A 20,163-nucleotide genomic window follows, 5' to 3' on the forward strand; every position below is an offset into this window, starting at 1 on the left:
AACTGAACAACAGGAGCAGCTTCAGCATTCACCCTTCCACAACATTAAACCCAATGGGGAAGTTGTTGAGGATGAAAATCGTTTTCATGTAGGTATGATAGTAGACATATAGTTTGTGTTTATTAATTTCTGCCACTGTGGCTTTACACATTCAAAGGACAACAACCAATTCTTATAAAACTGCAGAGACAGTGGAGGACTGTGAGATGGGAACAGCTGAAAGCAAAGGTAAATATTACCTCTAGTGGGGTGTTATGCTGTGTAGTGAGCAGGAATCTAATGATAACTGGATCAACTGGTTTGATATAGAGCAGGATACTTAACATCTCTTCTTTCCATGGAGAAATACAGGAAAGCATAAAATCTCCAAGAGAGACCGGTGCTGTTTTTGTACATTTAATATTGACAAAAGGCTTTACTTTATTTAGCTGTCAGTACAGCCCCAAACCCATAAGTACAATAGTCTCAGACTTGTGGAAATATCAATTATGCTCGAATGCCTGACTGACACACAGCATACTCAAAGCCTGCCCAAAGCCACTTATTTCATATATATATATATATATATATATATATAGATAGATAGATAGATAGATAGATAGATAGATAGATAGATGACTTTATTCATCCCCGAAGGGAAATTAGGTTGTTACAGCAGTCCGGTGTATTAGAATACAAAAATACAATAAAATGGAATACTGAGGTAGACAGAATAGAAATAAAAATACAGAATGTCAAGATATAAATACCATAAATAATAATATACTGTGAATATGCATATGTAAATAGAAAGTGCAAAAAGAAGGATACAAATATTGTATGATATGATATATAATATCAATACGGTTAGTATTTGGAGTGGAGTGTTGTGGTGATTCAGAGTGCAAAGTGTGACAAGTCATCTTGTGTCATCTTGGCTCTGACAGAGGTAGATGAGTTGTACAGTCTGATAACAGTAGTTAGGAACGATTTCCTGTATCGTTCCTTAGAGCAGCGGGGTTGGATGAGTCTGTTGCTGAAGCTGCTCTTCAGCTTGTCCAGTGTTTTGTGGAGGGGGTGAGAGGGATTGTCCATGATTACCAGCAGTTTTGCCAGCATCCTTTCCTCCACCACCTCCTCCAGGGTGACAAGTTTAGAGCCAACAACAGACTCTGCCTTCTTGATGAGTTTGTTCAGTCTGTTGGCGTCCTTTGCCTTGATGCCCGCACCCCAGGACACCGCAGCAAAGAAGATGGTGCTCGCCACAACAGACTGATAGAACATCTGCAGCATCTTGTTGCAGACATGAAAAAACCTGAGCCTCCTCAGGAAGTAAAGCCGGCTCTGACCCTTCTTGTAGATGGCCTCTGTATTGGTGGACCAGTCCAGTTTATTGTCCAGTGTTACACCCAGGTACTTGTATGAGGCCACTAAATCCACATCCGTCCCACTGATGCAGACAGGAGAGGGCAGGGGCTTGTTCGTCCTGAAGTCCACCACCATCTCCTTCGTCTTTGCCATGTTCAGCTGCAGGTGGTTCTCCCCACACCACTTCACAAAGCGCACAACCAGGTCCCTGTACTCAGCCTCCCTCCCTCCACACACCCCACAATGGCCGTGTCATCAGAGAATTTCTGCAGATGACACGACTCAGTGCAGTACTTAAAGTCTGACGTGTATGTGGTGAAGAGGAAGGGAGACAGCACAGTTCCCTGGGGGACCCCGATGTTACTGATCAGACGACCAGACACACAGTTCTGAAATCTCACAAACTGCGGCCTGCCCGTCAGATAGTCATCAACCCAAGTGATGAGGGGAGCACCCACCCGCATGTTCTCCAGTTTGGCCTTCAGCAGTCTGGGCTGGATGGTGTTAAAGGCGCTGGAGAAGTCAAAGGGGGATAAGGCAGGGCCTGAGGTGGATGTCAGCATTGGGTTGGGGGGTGGGGGTGACGAGGGTGGAGCAGAGAGGTGTCTGCTGTAGAAGACGGTGGGGGGCTGTGAGGGGGTGGGGATGACGGGGGTGGTGTGGGGCAGGAGGTGGGGGATTATTGCTTGGGGAAGCAGTAGAAGGGCTGCCGGGGGTGGAGGGGTTGGAGTTGAACCAATTGAAAAACATGTTCAACTCATTCGCACATCGTTCGTCCCCCTCAGCTGCACCCCCATCTCTCCTCTGGAAGCCGGTGATCTCTCTCATCCCACTCCAGACGTCCCTGGTGTTGTTGTCCTCCAGTTTGTGCTCCAGTTTCCTTCTGTAGTTGTCCTTGCTCTCCCTGATGCTGCGCTTGAGCTCCCTTTGTACCTGCTTGAGTTCTACTCGGTCCCCTGATCTAAAGGCCCTCTTCTTCTCCTTGATAAGGGCCTTCAGGTCGCTGGTTACCCATGGTTTGTTGTTTGGGTAGCAGCGGACCTTTTTAGTGGGGATGGTGTTGTCAATGCAGAACCCAATGTACTCAGAGACACAGTCAGTCAGGCCATCAATGTCCTCACCATGTGGCTCATACAGAGCATCCCAGTCTGTGGCCTCCAGCGCTCCACGCAGTGTTTCCATGGCCTCAGGAGACCATTTCCTCACTGTCCTCACTATGGCTGGGTGCTGCTGAACCACATGCTTGTATGACGGTGAGAGTAGGACTAGGTTGTGGTCTGACCTGCCCAGTGGTGGCAGGGCAGTGGAGCTATACGCATCCTTAAAATTTGCATACAGCAGATCCAAAGTCTTATTTTCACGGGTGGTGCATTTAACAAACTGGTGGAAGGTTGGGAGTGTGGATGAGAGGGAAACATGGTTAAAGTCACCTGTGATGATGATGAAGGCCCCGGGGTGTTTTGTCTGTAATCTAGCAGTCACAGTATGGATGGCATCACACGCTGCTTCTGTGTTTCCAGATGGAGGAATGTAAACAGTGATGGCGATGACACTGGTGAACTCCCTCGGCAAATAATATGGACGAAGTCCGATGGCGACGAGCTCGATGTCCGGGCTGCAGACCCGCTCTTTGACAGAGACGTGCCCGGGGTGACACCACCTGTTGTTCATGAACACGGCGAAGCCCCCTCCTTTCTTTTTGCCGGTCGCGGTGGTGTCTCTGTCGGCTCAAACCGTCTGGAAGCCGGGAATGGAGGTGTTGGAGTCCGGTATCTGCTCGTGCAGCCACGTTTCCGTGAAACACATGAGACTGGACTCTCTGTACTCCCTCTGTGTCCTGGTGAGCGCTTCCAGTTCGTCCACTTTATTTGCCAGTGACCTCACGTTTCCAGTGATGACTGCAGGGATGTAGGGCTTAAACTTCCTCATCTTCATCCTCAGTTTAAGCCCCGCTCTGCAGCCCCGCCGTCTCCTCTTTAGCTCCTCGGGTATGGTGGGTCTCTCTCCGGCCAAGAGAGTTGGGTACCTCAGGGCCGTCAGCTGGTCGCGGGTGTAAACAATGCAGGCGATGTTGCAGGCATGGCTCCCAGTGATCCTAAGAGACCCAAGTGCAATGAAGAGGAGTAAGAGGAGTAAAAAGTGTCCAATCCATTGGAAAAGCATCTCGCCGTTGTGCGTTGCGAAGATGCACAGGACAGTGTAAAGATAAAGATAAAAAACAAACAACAAACGCAATAAAAATACAAAAAACCGACAGAAATATCCGGAGCTACTACAACAGGCTGCCACTAGGACGGCGCCATCTTGAAACTGTACACACATATATATATATATATATATATATATATATGTGTGTGTGTGTGTGTGTGTGTATATATATATATATATATATATATATATATATATATATGTAAATTATATAAAGTATAAATTCTTAATATAATTTCTCGCACAGAGCCAAATAATGAATTGATAGCGATTGTTTTTTCAGTGCCCATAAATGTTTGATTGCACATCTGATATAATGTGTACAAAAAACTATTCAGTTGTAAGTAATTCAAAGCAAGTCATTACCATTACTTCTCCTTCAGATTACTATGCTAATGTGATTATTTTTGTGTGCTATTCTGCAGTGATTGAGGAGTGCAAAAACCATGGCTGTCATTTGAGCCTATGTGCCTCACTGATTTGAATTGTGAAATATTGTACAAATGACCACAGTCATTTGCTGGTGGAGGGTGATAAAACTTTCTCAGCTAAATATACCAAGGGAAAGAGGATGAGATAAAATATATGCAGGGAAAATTGTCTTGGAAGCCCAGTGATACAGAGTGACAAAAAAAATTATCATGATGCATGTTTTGTATGCATGCACATATTGAATATTAATTCAAGATGCATAAATATGTAAATTAAGTCATAAAACTCAACAGTGCTGACAAAATATGACTCAACATCAAATAGGTTTTGGAGACAAAAGGCCATATCAGTCAATTATTCCCCAAATATCCCCACTAGTTTATGCTGTACTTCTAGCCTGCTCTGGAGCAGGGTTACTTCAGAGATCAGATCAAAATCAGATTACTGGGAAAACTGAGTCATCATTCCTACAGGATCCCCATGGGAACAAAAGAGTTTACAATAAGGAGCAGTACATATTTTTGTAAATCTGTGGAATCTTTTTGCTGTTACAGACACTGCATGTGTCCGTTCAGGTTGTAAAATAGAGTTTCTAAGAAACATAATAACTGTTATAGTTTCATTTGAACTTAACAAAGATTTGAACTGAACAAAGATTCTTTAATCCAACTAGATTCCTGACAGTATTGATGCCTTTACTCAGCTCAGCTCAGAATAACGAGGAGACTCTGATGATAATTTGAAATAAAAACTGAAACCTTAGAAAAAATATCCACACACTGTTAAATATTTCTATGATTATAAGTGAAAATTTCAGTCACACATCAGACATGAACTACTTTTCTTCTTTTCTTTCTCTCCTCTCTGCTTTGACAGCATAAACAGTACTTCAATTGTTTTATCTGCATCACATGGTCGTAATAGTTTGTTCATCATTAGACAAAACAGTGAGAGTGAAATTGAATTGGCGGAAGAACAAGGCAACTCACTAATCTGAGTCCATGGCACGTAATACACTGACTATAGATAAGTACCTCACACATCCCCATGTCAAATAACCTGAACTATTTCAGTTACAGAATTAACGTTAATTATCTCCAGCCGGTATAGTCTGTTGCCACCAGAGTTAACCATTTTAACCAGCAAAACAATGGCCAGTGCTCACTAAAAATAAGAAGGTGGCACCTTGAATGTTTTTTATGTAACTTTATATATCTGGCAGCGTTGGGCCAATTACTTACAAAGAGTAACTAGTTACTTTTTTACTTATTACTCCTTTTAAAAGTAATAATATTATTTTACTTATTACTTGCACAATTAGGGTGATACCATAACTTCCTCTTTTGTTATTTCAGCCCCGACATATTAAACAAGGTCCCAATATTCAAAAGTGAAATAATAATTATATCTCACAGCAGCATCTCAAACCCATTGTCAGACAGTCTGTTCCTGGTCGGGGTGAGCACCAAACCGCCTAAGAGTCTCAACCTCAGATCCCCTACACCTCAAATAGTCCTCAAATGCATTTAGGTCCATTTCGTCATGGCTGACTGACATAATGGACACAGAGGCCAGTTTCTGTGTCAGAATCTCCCTCACAAGCTCGCTCCTGCCCTCATCTCTTGTCTTTCAGTTTGAAGAACTAGCAGCTACAAGAAGAGCATCTTTGCTATCCAGGACGTTATCATAAGATAGCCTACCTAGGACAAAAAACAAACTACGGTCTGGTAATGCAATGCTAACTGAGTAATGGTAATATTATTACTGTTTTCGAAATTGTAAACCCTTAGACTACTCGTTACTAGGGAAAGTAATAATATTACAGTGATTCATTACCGAATAACTCATTACTGGTCCTGTGCTGTTTTGCCTCTGATAGCCAAACACAGAGAAATAAAAATGACGCAGATTGTGTTTTGAGTAACAGTTTGAGCAGTTCCAAATGTCTAGCAGTCTTCTGTATATTGATGTAAGAGAACAACCTATTCTATCTCTATATGTTATAGAATAGCATGGTATTGCTTAGCCTTATATCCTGCTCGCTGAGTGGACCTGGACTCTGTCTTAATTTAACCTTTTTCATCATGGCCAGCGTGTAGTCTTCACTAATGCATACCATTACTTGTGGTAATGGGATTTGGGCACTATGAAGACGATAGCTTGTGACATTACATGAAAACACTTCCAAGGCTAATGTCTCAAAACATTCTCTCTCCATTCCTCCTCCCCCTTTCGCACTCTCTCCATCTTTAATTCTCTATTTCTGTCTCTCTCTGTTCGAGTGAATAATGAACCAGCTGTTTCTCCTCTTTTACCCATCCTAAACATCAGCTCCTTGTTCACATACAGTAGTCCTTAATTCACCATCAAAGCTAATACAGTGATAGGACAAAAGCCAACAATGCATCTATTTACAATTCAAACAAGTCTCATCGCTACACTTGACATTGTTTTCAAGATTAATATTTTTGCTTTATTTTGCTGTTTTAGCATGTCTGACCTAAAAATGAGCAGCCAAGACATTTCCTCTTCCTCTTCCTTCGAAGAGACTATCTATTCAAAGCGGAAATGTCTTGGGAACCAATTTGCCAGCTCTACAGAATGGCATTGTTTAAACTTTTTCTGTAATGAAACAACATATTTTAGACAGATTTTTATAGCTCATCTTATCTTGTAGTTTGGTGGTGTTGCAAATACAGTGTGAGCTGCACCAAACTATCTGAGAAAATTAACTCCAGTTCAAGTCAGGAATAGCACATTTTGTACTTTTTTCCTGGAGAGCATTTCCAGGCAATAAGAGTGACAACTTTGTGAGCTGAGACTGTGCAGCTGATTGTTGAGTGAACTTTGTTCAGAGATAAATTCATGGTAATCAAAAGAAAGTCAGAGGGAATAAAATAACTGCCATGGAGAATAACAAAAACTGTTACAAAAGTGAAGCTACTGGAGAAAGTTGTTAAGATCCAGAGTCTAAAGATATTAAGAAGGCATGTGCAGATGTTTTTAAGACCAGAAAACCTCCTATAACTGGCCCTTGTCATTTGTTCCCTCCTTATGTAAGAGAATCAGCAGGTCCTCAACCATGCCAGTGATAAGAATAGGAGAGACACACATGTTGAGCTGGTGTTAACTTCGCAGCAGAGGATTTATTCCTCCTGTGTCTATGCCAGAATCCTATTCTATACTACCCAAATGTAATGTGCCATCTAGCAGCCTGGATGTGAAATAGAAGTTGCAAAGAAATTATGAGTGATGTAAAAAAAATACAAAAATAAAAAATACTATTACTTATAATAAAACAATTATACTGAGGAATGTCTGTGTTTCTCTGATTTATTTCCATTTTACTTATTCTTCTACTAACTTATTTCGAAAGTTAGATGTTTTCAACCCTCCCCCACTTAAAAGAATGTCTCCTGACATTTACTACCTTTCTGTGTAACTCTCTTAGTATACAAGAGTGTAGCAATTGTACCAGTATGGCTGAAATTGGATGGGGATAGGGAAAAAGGAACAAAGCTTTGAGTCACTGGTTGGATAAGAGGGTGTTCACCTTTACACTCCAATGCCAGCAAGATGGCTGACCCAGAGTCTCATATGTGAATCTTTCTGTATATATCTCCCCCTCCACTGGGATCTTCTCACCTCTTTCTTTTTCTTATGTTTCCATCATCTATCTCTTCCACTTGATCAGGCCTTTCCTCAACTAACTCTGGCCCATCCCGAGCCTCCTGCCTGTCCTGTGCCTCTCTCAATTTCTTGTCTGATAGGAGGACAGAATTCTCTGGCTGTTGCATGCAGCTTTGCCTGATTTTTAGGATTCTGCTGTGGCCTAAGCTTTATGTCTATAGCATGGGATCCTGCTCTAGAGGTCATGATGGTAAGTATACTCTTCCTCATCAGAGCTATCAGTTACTGTCTTTTTCAGCTTGTCTCTGTCTTTGCTGTCTTGCCTTTCCATAGACAGGGAGTTCTTCTTCAATAGTTATGTAATTTACTGGCAGCAACAAGTTTCAGTGAAGCACATGAAGGGGTTTGCAAGCTCTCCTCCAGTCTTTCTACTACGGTCTGCAATACTTTGTCTCAGTTCAGACGCAGTTTTCGTGGTCCTCCTCTCTCCTCTCAGATTTTGACCAGTACCCTGTCACCTGGCTGAAGAGTAACATCTCTCAATCCTGTGTGCGATTTGGTCTTTCCACTGAATTGCTCTGTGGATGATAGAGGGTTGTGTGCAAATGAGCAGTCCCCACCAGTTGTTGTACTCTTTGGTTATTCTCAAACTCACATCGTTGATCATGATGAAGTTTCTCCAGGTATCCAAAATAAGGGGTAAAATCCTGGAATATCATTTCAGCTCATTCAGTACATCTGCCCATAGTGCATGAAGAGTTCACCCAAAGCAAAGCAAGGCAAAATTATCTTTTGCTTTGCTATGTCAAAATAGTCAATAGAGATCAAGTTAAATGTTGCACTGGTGGGGGGCACTAGTGAGCACTGTATTGATTTGACATTTTCCTTGGAGGCTCTGTTGCATATACACTAAAATTACATTTATAACCCACACTTACATGACAAATGTGCAATTATGAGCAACTCTGGAAGAAATATTGCTAAGGGGAAACCTAAAAACCCAAAATTGGCTACGAAGAAAGATGGTTGCTTTTACAGGTGTAAACAATGACAATGCTAGAGGTCAAACTGAGCTAGTAAGCAGCACCACTGGGAATACCAAAACCACCAAGCCCACAGCCCACATTGGCTAACATCCTAGCAGCTATGGGGAAATTGGAGAAGGATATGGTAATTAGATTTAACACCCTGGACTCAAAAGCACAACTTGTCCAAACCTCCCTCACCGACCATGCAACACACATCACCAACCTAGAAAAACGCTGTGAGGAGCTGATGGATATCAAAAACACAATAAGGCGTAACCTAACTGACCTTGAAAGTTGATCAAGATGCTCGAACATCAAAATCGTGAGCTTACCAGAAAAGGCTGAAAAGGGCAGTACAATACAGTTTGTTGTGGAGTTTCTGCCACAACTCCTAAAAACAACTTGTAGCCTAACATCACAAAGGTTCAGAGTTTGAATCCAATAGCTCATCGCCAGATATTGATAATGGAGGAATTTGAAAAAGATCTCCTATGGCCCAAGCTGACATCTTTAAATAAAATATTTTGATGAACTGATTAGATTTTAGTAGTCAAAAGTCAAAGGTCAAGATCAGTGTGATCTCACATAACACTTTTCAGCCATTACTCAAGACTTCACACAGCAATTATGACAAAATTTAACACAGATGGTAATTACTTTATATAACTCTGGACAAACATGGATGTAATCTGAAACTAGTCTGATAAATGCAAATACTCTTTGTCTCCCTTGTGCCAAAGTTCTGGACATAGCAGAGTCTTGCACATTCTAAAATCCCACCCAGAAGTGACCAGCATTATGATCCTTGTTGGCACAAACGACATTCCCAAACACCAGTCTGAACTTTTAAAACATGTCTTTGCCCACCTGTTCAGCACTCTCAAATGTTACATTGGCTCAGTGCATATTTTGGGGCCAATTTCAACATTTGGCTGTGGAGTGAAGCGTTTCTCCAGGCTGCTCAGATTAAACAGCTCACTGTCCTCTGCCTGTGTAGCATATGGTGTGAACTTTATTGACAACTTCAATATCTTCTGGAACCGAGGGGAACTTTTTAGTCCAGAAGGCCTTCATCTGAACAGTGCTGGCATTTGGATGTTGTCTGCTAATATATCCTTTGAAGTCCTCCACTCAGGTGCTCATCATAATCCCCAACCATGCCATCCAGCAGCTTTCTTGACCAGAAATGACTAGTCTGTCAATGAATAATGCTCACCAGGCACCAGTCCTTCTTTTGGTTCCACATTCAATAACCACCTCTCTTTTGGACTTGGACAAACAATTTCCAACACCTCTGGGAAAATAACTTATAGATGTCACCATTATCCTATTTACTATTAGTGCTAGATATCCTACTCTTTATTCAAATTGTACTGCTACTCATTCTAAACTAACTACAATCACTGCACAGCTTCCTACAATTATTACCAAGTCCAGGCTTGGATTGTTATGAGTATCCAAGCCACCCTCTTTATCCACCTCTACTCCTTCTAATTCTGAACAAGATATTCAATCAATCATTCCTATTAGGTCCACTGTGACCTTATATACATAATTCAAACCTAACTGTAACTATTTCAAATCTAATTAAGGTACCCCTTATCGCTACCTCCTCATTGTGTTAGTCTTAGACTTATTAGCCCTATTTAATCCTCATACCTTCAAAACCAGAAAAGGGCTGGGTCTAATCCATTTAAACATTAGAAGTATGCTTCAGTATCAAAAATTCGATCATCTCAAGATTCTAATTTCTCAGACAGACCCAGATATATTGGTGCTGACTGAGACTTGGCCAAGGACAAAATGTCAGTTATTCTGAGGTCTCATTACAAGGATACAACTCATTTGGAATAGACAGAAATGCAAGACGAGGGGGTGTAGCTGTTTTTACTAAATCACATTTTTAAGTTATAGTCCATAATGCTGTTACTATACAGAAAGGATTTGAATTTATTGCTCTGAAGGTCAATTTAGGGCCTAGTCATTGTGATTGTGATTTGGAGACCTCCCTCTGCTGAATCTGATTCCATAGATAAGATGGCCGATCTAATCTCTCACTATAGTAACTCAGAGATGATCTTAGGTGATTTTAATCTAAACTGGTTGACTAGTGTGACAAAATTGTTACTTCTGGTGTCTTTTACCTGGGAATAAGTGACCACTGCCCCATAGCCTGCATTAGAGATGTTCGACTACAGAAAGTGCAGTCACAAGTTGTTTTAAGGAGAAATTTAAAATTTTTTAATGATTTGAACTTCATTTCTAACTAAATATTCTGTGTTAAGGCCTTTTCAGTCTGGATTCAGGGCCAACCATAGCACCATCTCCGCAACATCTTTAATTTATAATGATATCGTGACTGTGGTGGATGAAAAGAAGCATTGTGCTTGCCTTGTTCATTGACTAGTCAAAAGCTTTTGATGCAGTTAACCATGCCATGCTTCTACAGAAACCATTGAATATTGATTGTGACCTGATTACTTATAGATGGTTCCAAAACTACATATCTGACAGACAGCAATGTGTGAAAGCAGGTAATATTTGATCGGAGGGTTCAGTTTTAGGGCCAGTCCTGTTTACAATCTATATCAATGATATTGTTCAATCATTAATTAATTGTAATGTTAATTTGTATGCAGATGACACGATTCTAATTACTGGGCAGATTCCATAAAATTGGCTGTTGAGAATCAACAACTTTCTTTTAATGCTTTTCAAGAGGCACTGATTGAACTTAAACTTGTGTTAAACCATGAGAAAACAAAATATATGCTGTTTTCAAAAGCTAAGAAATTTGATCTAAGCAAAATTTGGATCAGCACTTACTTGGCACAGAAATTGAAAGAGTCTCACATTATTAATATTTTGGCACCTGGATAGATGATAAATTTACTTTTAAAGTCCATGTGGACAATCTTGTAAAAAAAAAGTTGTGGATGAAATTTGTTTTTTTGTATAGAATAGAACCTACTTTCCCATGTGCAGTAGAAAAAGAATTGTTCAAGCTCTATTTCTTTCTGCCTTGGACAACTGTAATGTAATATATAGACATGCCGCTGTCACCACCCTTAAGCCCTTAGATGCTGTATACCACTCTGCTATCAGATTTATTACTGGGATACCTACAATACCCATCATTGCACTCTTTCCTCTGTCCTCTCTCGCTATGCAACGTGATCAACACTGGTATGTATTAATTTATAAAGCACTTTTAAATAAATTACCAAATTATACAACATCACTAATAGACCTCAGTGTAGGAACTCATCAAACCAGCTCTCAGGACTGGATCACAATGCATGTTCCTCAGGTCAACTCCAACCTTGGAAAGACAGCTTTTAGCTTTTGTACTCCAGATTCATGGAATAATGTACAATGTACTCTAAATATCTATTCCCTGAAAACATTGGGACGGTTTAGAAATATGCTTTTAAATCTTTTCATCGTAATGTTTCTGAATGTAATTGTTTTTATTAGAAACTGATTTGTATTCTGTTTGTCTGCTTTGTTTTTTTTTTTTGTTTTTTTTTTTGCTTTTGTAATCTCCGCATCATTGAAAATGAGGGTCAGTGCATCTATTTCAGGTTTTACAAAGAACCACAGGTAGGAGCAAATAAACTATACTCCTGAGCACCACAAGACAGCACTTATATGCTATGAACAAGGTAAATTCCATTATCAACAACACTGTACTGGGCACAACAAGCTAGTTACTGGTTACTAGTCACAAGCTAGTTACTAACTTTCTCTGTATTGTATTGGGCAGGCAGTAGCTTTTCTAGCTGGAAACAGCTTCCTGCTGTAGCTGGAAATACGGCTGATGAAAACAGAGAGCTCTCAGAGAGAGCAAGGGAGAGAGAGAGAGAGAGGAAATTAATCAATGAGCTAAAACAGGCTAAAATTCTCTCTGAAGCTAAGGGGAGCTACAGGGTTGAAAGATATTTCCTGTGGCTTCATCAATATGATTGACCCCCTTTAACGTTCCACATAGTCATTTCAGATCCCTAGTAAATACAAGTAAATATTTGTTATCACCAACAGATATCTCAAAATATGGACATATAAAACCACAAATATGTGCATTGGCTGGTGGTAAGTGAGAAACTGGCTAAAATTGACCTTTTAATATCCCCTCTCTATAACACATTTTATAACTTTTCATCTAGTTGCTTTTTCAAACTTTTCAGTATTCAACAATGTCGGTATGCTCTTGATAACACTGGCTTTTGTTAGCAAAGTCTGCTGTCCTTGGGATATTTTTAAAATGTTGGTGGCAGTTATCTGTAATGTGGGACTAGTCTGTACAGGGGATAAATTAATCTGTTAAATAAAGAATGTATCATAGTTCCAGTATTGTAGTCCAGCAAGTCATTTATTGTCTGCCCATGACATCGATACAGAGATGAGATTTGGTCTCTGTGTGAATAACACATCCTTTCACTGTGGTCCTTTTAGTATATGTGAAGTGAATGATAGTTGCACTATAAGCTTATCTTCCCTTTTTTAATTGCATCTCATAATAGACTATTATCAATGGCTTTTCATGCTTGATTATTAAATAGGATTTCTAGGCTCCACAGGAGTTTGCCAGCAGCAACAAATAAGGCAGACAATTGAGAATTGATTTCTCATTCAGTAGGGAAAACACTGTTCTTCCTCTGAGCTAGACTACACTCTCAGATATACATGATAACTTTATCCAAGGTTGTCATATTTCACTGGGTTTATTTCGATATATAGATGAATACTTTATTGATCCCTTGGGAAAATTCAAAATGGTACTCCAAACGCTCACTAATGTTGAACAGTCTGATGGCAGTGGGAACAAAGAATTTCCTGAATCATTCAGTCTGCCAGCGCAGTGAGATGAGACATTGGCTGCTGCTATAGCTGCTTCCCTGGCCTGCAAGGATGTTGTGGAGAGGGTGGTTGATATTGTTCAAGATGGCCTCCATCTTACAGTGCATGTGTCTCTCTACAACTGTCCTGAGTGACTCCAGACTCCTGCTGATCACAGACACTCACCACCAGTGACTGATAAAATGTGCAGCATTTCACAGCAGAAATGAAAAGAGCTTCCTCAGGAAAAAGCTGGCTCTGACCCGGCAACCGTGTTCAGAGACCACTCCAGCTTGACAGCAGATCTTCTTCTTAATTGTGATATGACTGGGGTTGCACCATCTAGTCCTCCACCTCCTTTTTTCCACTCGGCTCTGAAGCCAGGTACATCCACACAATGGTTGGGAGTGTTGTTGTTTGATCAGGTTCTTGAAACATATGAAACTACACTCACAATATGCTTGCTGGTTCTTCACACGTGCCTCCTGTTCATCACACTTATTATTACCCAGGTGGAAAAGAAATATACTTAAGTAGTATTTTCTTGCCATGCACTTATTGAACTTCTAGCATGCTATAGAAGTACATACTTAAATGTGCTATTTTGGAACAGCTATTAGTTTATTAAGTGCACTTCAAGACAGTCTTAAACACAACTTAATTTAAAATTAAATGCACTATTTTGTGCTAAAATGGAACAACTAAAAGTACATTTATTATACTAAAATGTGGCCTTCATCACATTTTACTTTAAATACATTTAAAATGCCATGAAAATTAGCATAAATGTAGTACATTATAGTGTATTTTAATAGTGTCTCAAAATATTGCTACAATACACTCCTCGTTGTATTTCAACATGTTTTTATTAGCACTTAATGGCAAACTAAGTACATATCAAAACAGTACGTTTAAAGTGCATTTAACACGGTGCACAGAAGAACTTTTAGATTCGTTAAAATGTTCTTAAACTCTTACTTGAGTGTATTTTTCTTGAGCGCAATCACAATGCTCTTACACACCTCTACTGAGTAAAGAAAAACAATAAATTACAAAAGTGAAAAGTAGACAAGGCCCATTAGTTGAAAAAAAGAATGGGCAAACAAAAATATATATTTTCAAAAATATATAAAGATTTTTCCAGCTTTCATTGGCAAAGAATTTCAAACAACCGAGAGCCACATTTAATTGTGAGGTAGTAAAATGTGTAAAGTATATAACATTTTTTATGTAAACATACAGCCTAAAGTAAGAGATAACAATAGAACATGTAAACACTGGTGCACACTGGTCTGACACATGTGTGTGTGTGTCTTACACCTTCTTCTTTGAAAAAAAAATGTTCATTGTTGCACTTTCGTCTTATAACAGCTCTCACATCAGATGTACTTGTTCCTGGGAACTCAGACACTGTATCTGTAGGGAAAAACAATACACACATTTGTAAGGTATGCCATTTACATAGACATAAGCACAGGCAAATGTATTGTTTTAAATTAATGCAATATTTTAACTCTAGTCCCTTTACACACTCACAATCCTTGAAAGTCTGTCACAATACAGACATAAAAACCATAGATAATAATAATAAAATATAAGATTTATTCTGTACACACCAACAAGAGCATTCAGCTTTTCTGGATCTAATGGATCCTTTTGATTTCCATTGCCTGTAAGGCTTGAGGAAGCTAGAATGTCACGACCAAAGACCAGAACAGCTAAATCCTGGGCAAAAAGGGACATCCTTGATCTGTTCAATCTTTTGAAACATTTTCGGTTCACCACAACTGCCGAGTTGCCCAAGGAAATCTGTGATCAGAAAATTAAATACTCACATTAATTAAGAAATAACAATATAAAATGAAACAGCAATTTTCAAAGCAGATGATTGTCTTGGTGAAGAACTAATATCTAAGCGTAGTGACTTCACGCAGCACCTGAAAAGCCACATAGAAGCATCAGTCACTTCCATCATTGTGCCCAGGTTGCAGATATTTGCCCAGAAAGCATAATTGAGTATCATCTTGTTTGGAAATCGCAGGCTCATTTTATGACACAAGATAGTCTATAGTAAAAATAAGTCATTCTTTTAGAAAGGGAAGCACAGCACAACACACCATTTCTGGAGCAGGACTGGAGGACCCTGAACTTGTATCACTGTCAAAGGAAGGTAGCAATCGCTGCATAGTGGTCGTTAGTTCCTTAACACACTTGACAAGGGTGGGTATTTCTGCATTAAAGTAAAATAAATAAATAAATAAAGACATCAGCCATCGATAACTTCTAATTACCAAATGCATAAATCATGTCATCTAAATTTTATATACACAAATATATAAAACATTTCTTTTTCATTATAGATACCTTTTAATGCATCCATCACATCCTGGTGCCTGTCTATGTTTTCTAGTGCCTGATTCATCTGGCCACTCTCCATTCCCTGTTGCCTAAAGCAGGGGTCCTATAAATTAAAGTTACAATTTATTCATTTATGTTGTTACACAAAAGAATACAATTTCTTGTATTTTTCCTTTTGTTGCAGAATTCACAGAGACCAGGGGGTATTTCAAGTAGGTGAGTTGGTGGTAAACCTGGGTAAGTTAAGATGGAGGTAGTGGTAAACCTGGTAATAGAAGAGCCTGGAAGTTATTCTCTAAACTAAACAGAACACACAGGCTACTCTCTTACGAGGTTTACCACTTTCTCCAGCTTAATTTATCTAGGTTTATCACTTAACCACCTAATTGGAACACCCCCCAGTTCCTTTTACTATCACTACAATACACAAATGGTTGGTAACTGTTGGAATGTTACATGTTGTCCCCTAGGAACATAACATCCTTTCTCCACAGTACAGGATACACCATCTAAGTCCTCAACAGCTAAATACAATATGACAGCCTAACCAAAAATCCATAACAACTACAGCAATAAACAAGCTGATCATTTCATTGTTTTTTTTTCTTTATCAGTGTTTCATTAAATTAGGCACCCAATATCTCCAAAAGGTCCAAGTGGTATCAGGCATTCCAGACAGAGCCCTCTCCTTGCTAAAGATGGGTCAGGACACACCTCACCACTATGAACCACATGAAATGATAACTCAGTTCTTTTATACACAATTAAACATTAGCACATTAACATATAACAGAATCGTGCTAACAACAGCATTATGCTACGCTGCTAACTAAAATTCTCATTATCACCTTAGAAGTAAAAAAAAAACTTCAAGTTAAACACTGTTATTGTATTGTATTGGCTATAGTGAACTTACCTCCAAGAAAGAGTATTTTGCCACTAGTGTCTTAGCTTGTCCATTTCTGCTGCGACTAGGCAAACACACTTCAACATAGCCGTCTTCACTATCAAGTTGCTGTCGAGAGGTTACCCTGTTTTCTTCCCTCCTGTGCTCGCATCTAATTATGTCCGTGCTGTCCACTTTCACCAAATTAGTATCGGGGAAATAAAACAGCCCAAATTTGGGAAATACCATTGTTTTTATCTTCCTCTCAACTACAACAGACTACACAAGAAGAACTCAGTAGCCTAACGTTTCCCCATCACCGGAAGATATGTCGATTTTGAATACGGCAAAGCTTGACTCTGATTGGTTAAACGGCATTACACTCCGTTGGCGGTCTCCGAAGAGGAAATTCACCTGAATAATTACTTGCATTTAAGGTAGGCTATATCTGGTATTTTTCAGCAAAACTTCGTTGTTGTAGAATATTGTGGCATGAATATTGCATTAACTAGATTACCTAGTTGTTATAAATTATTTGCTATAGGCTATAGGCGCAACCTATTCTGGAGCGTTAACAGTTAGTGCAAGTATGGTAGGGTGACAGTGTGTTTTACATTAGCATGTGAAGATAGGGTCATAATTACACGAAAACAAGTCTTTTTTCTTTGTTGTTAGGCCTGTACAGGCCGCACTTGGTCACTTGCAAGTGACCAAAATGAAGAAATACTAATCCTATCTGCGGGAATCTGAAAACAACATTCCAAGAACCACAGCTCACAGGCGATTGAGACATGGTAAAGATAAAGAGGTAACATTGAATTCACTTATTTTTAAAAATTATTTTGTTTCTCAAAGAGACAGGTGACACTCTCCATACAATGTCAATTTGCCAGAAATTCAATTAATTTCCTCCTGATGGTATGCTATTCTTGTCATCCTGCAACATCTGAGACACCTAGCATGTCCTTTTCTCAATCTCTTTGCAGAACTATGCCCGAGTAGTTTATAAAAAGTTTGTTTCTACCAGTGAGTCAGATATCCCAAGAACAAGTGCATACTGGAAAAGGAATACACTGTAAAATAAATTTTCTGTGTTACATGGTTATAATAGATATATCTATTCAGCATATATGCTGTATCTTGTACTGTGGTTGTTGTGGTCAAGTATCAGTGTACACAAAATTCAGCTATATAGAGATTTTCCGTTATTGAGCTAAATACAGTCAGCGTCATAAACAGTCTAAAACTTGCAAAACTAATAAGAAGTAAACAACACATTTAATGCTGCTAAGAAGTCTATACAACACTAAGTTATGACATGATGTGAACATCCCTTAGTATGTGAACTTTCTTCCTAAAAATTCCTTCCTTTTAAAATTCCTTGACATAATTTTATATCGCAGTTCAAGTTCCCTGTTCACGCCAATGACGATGAGGATGCCAGTGAACAAAATTCCCATTGCCCAGGACCTGCTAAAAGACCCAGAACTGAAAGTCAAATACAAGATGTGTCTGTCTGGGTAGGTATATGATATTTATGTTAAGATTTTGTCTTTATTAAATCCTTTCAAATATTGAGTGGTCCATTATTCATATATGTTGCATTTCACTTACACCTCTGTAGTGCTTTCTGACAGTAATGTGTTTTTCTGAAAATTCAGTTTATATCTGCCATATGTCACAATGCTAAATAATTGCTCAAAATAAATATTTAGTCTGTTGCAGATGGATCAGACAGTGATTTCAGGGCACTGCCTCACCAGACAGAGTCACTTGTAACTGCTGAGGAAGGTTACAATGAAGCAAAGAGAAACCAGGTCATTACAAATTGTTACAGGTCCAAATTGTTTGGAACATGTATTCTTTCATGCGAATGTTGTTGTTGAAACACTCATAGTAATTTATTACACAGATATACTATATATTCCATAGATTTACAAAGACCAAATGGAAACCGGAGTACACCAGGAGCATACTGCCAATTTGCAACCAGTACCTGATGTACCTCAACCAGCTCAAAGTCCAAACTATAATGCATCACAGGTACTTTAATGAAACATACACAATGTGGCATTGTAAGGGATGTGTACACTATATCATCTTCAAAGTCATGTTCACAGATATCTCGCTTAATGTAAAAGCACTGTAATTATACTGATTGACTGAATGACAGAATGCATAAACTGTGAGCACAGTATACTTTGGACAATTTAGTTACACTTTGGTTACAAATGTAGTATAGCTGGATATTAAATGCTGGCTCTAATTACTGATATGTTCCTTTCTAGGACTCCGAAGGGGATGAGCTCCTCTACCCAGGGGCACCGCTCTCCAAAGGACAGAGTCTGCTTCTTTTGATGACCTACATCTTGAGACACAACCTGACAGGGACAGCTCTTGAACATCTTCTCAAAATGTTCAATGAACATTTCCCAGGATTAATGCCTGCAACTTCTTACCTGTTCCATAAGGCCTATGGACAGTATGGACAATGTGAATCACATTTTTACTGTTCTGGATGCACAAGCTACATAGGTAAGGGTACTGCTGATCAGACACAGTTGTACACATATGTAACATGCCATTTGATGCAGACACTAATCTGAAAAATGGATCATATTTTCTTGTTTTGAATTTATCCTCCCAAATTAAGGACATTCTTGAAAATCCCCAGACAGCTTTAGCAAGAAATGTATCACCCAGTGGTGTTTTTAATGATATACATTCAGGAACACAGTATGAGAAGCTAATCAGGAATGGTGAAACTAGTGAAGATGACGTAAGTCTATTGTGGAACTGTGATGGAATCCCTGTTTTCAAGAGTTCCAAGTGTCAACTATGGCCCATTCAATGTCAGATTATTGAACTGAAGCCAAAAGATCGGAAAAGTAATGTTTGCATACCATGTATTTGGTGTGGTGAGGTGAAACCCAACATGACAACTCTGTTAACTGCATTTGTTGATCAGCTACAAGAATTGGAGGAAAATGGAATAAAATGGACAGACACACAGAACCGACAGCACTTATCTAAAGTGCATGCCCTGATCTGTAGTTCAGATTCAGTGGCTCGTGCTCAAATTCGTAACACAAAACAGTTCAATGAAGAATATGGCTGTGACTTTTGCTACCATAAAGGTGGTCCATACTCACATATAAGTCCTGAACCTTCTCTCAGATCTGAATCTGAACATTTTGGACATGCAATGGCTGCAACTCCTCAGCAACCTGTAATGGGAGTGAAAGGTCCCTCTCCTCTGATGAGGCTTTCAAAGTTTCAGATGGTAAATGGATTTGTGCCAGAATACCAGCACAGTGTTTGCCTTAGAGTAACACGGCAGCTAATGACATTATGGCTAGATTCAAAAAATAATGCGAAGTCATGGTACATCGGCACTAAATCTGTCATGATTGATAAGCAGTTGCTAGCCATCAA

The 20,163-nt window shown here is 39.4% G+C and overlaps 1 protein-coding gene and 2 long non-coding RNA genes across 6 annotated transcripts in view; 1 reads left to right on the forward strand and 2 right to left on the reverse strand.

Annotated features, from left to right (window-relative positions):
- The window catches only part of LOC139636029 (uncharacterized), a 52,256-nt gene extending 48,610 nt beyond the window's left edge, over nt 1-3,646 (reverse strand). The window contains exon 1 of the mRNA XM_071503689.1: nt 2,115-3,646. Within this exon, the coding sequence (XP_071359790.1) occupies nt 2,115-3,018 (904 nt within the window). The 5' untranslated portion in view covers nt 3,019-3,646. The remainder of the gene's footprint in view (nt 1-2,114) is intronic.
- An 8,089-nt stretch (nt 3,647-11,735) lies between these two features.
- LOC139636971 (uncharacterized) lies at nt 11,736-16,149 on the reverse strand. Of its 2 annotated transcripts, XR_011694499.1 has the most exons (4): nt 15,849-16,149; nt 15,602-15,714; nt 15,101-15,293; nt 11,736-14,900 (listed from the first exon to the last, which is right to left on the reverse strand). It is a non-coding gene; the product is annotated as an uncharacterized lncRNA (long non-coding RNA). The 2 variants fall into 2 exon arrangements; XR_011694498.1 differs by lacking the exon at nt 11,736-14,900 and having other exon boundaries at nt 14,907-15,293.
- A 1,254-nt stretch (nt 16,150-17,403) lies between these two features.
- On the forward strand, nt 17,404-19,930 carry LOC139636972 (uncharacterized). Of its 3 annotated transcripts, none has more exons than XR_011694502.1 (3): nt 17,404-17,536; nt 18,132-18,771; nt 19,017-19,930. It is a non-coding gene; the product is annotated as an uncharacterized lncRNA (long non-coding RNA). The 3 variants fall into 3 exon arrangements; XR_011694501.1 differs by having other exon boundaries at nt 18,132-18,545; nt 18,661-19,930; XR_011694500.1 differs by having other exon boundaries at nt 18,132-19,930.
- The last annotated feature ends 233 nt before the right edge of the window (nt 19,931-20,163 follow it).

The sequence above is a fragment of the Trachinotus anak genome, unplaced genomic scaffold, assembly GCF_046630095.1.
Source record: "Trachinotus anak isolate AG129_WGS33_773 ecotype Australia unplaced genomic scaffold, CSIRO_AGI_Tana_v1 ptg000019l, whole genome shotgun sequence".
NCBI lineage: Eukaryota > Metazoa > Chordata > Actinopteri > Carangiformes > Carangidae > Trachinotus > Trachinotus anak.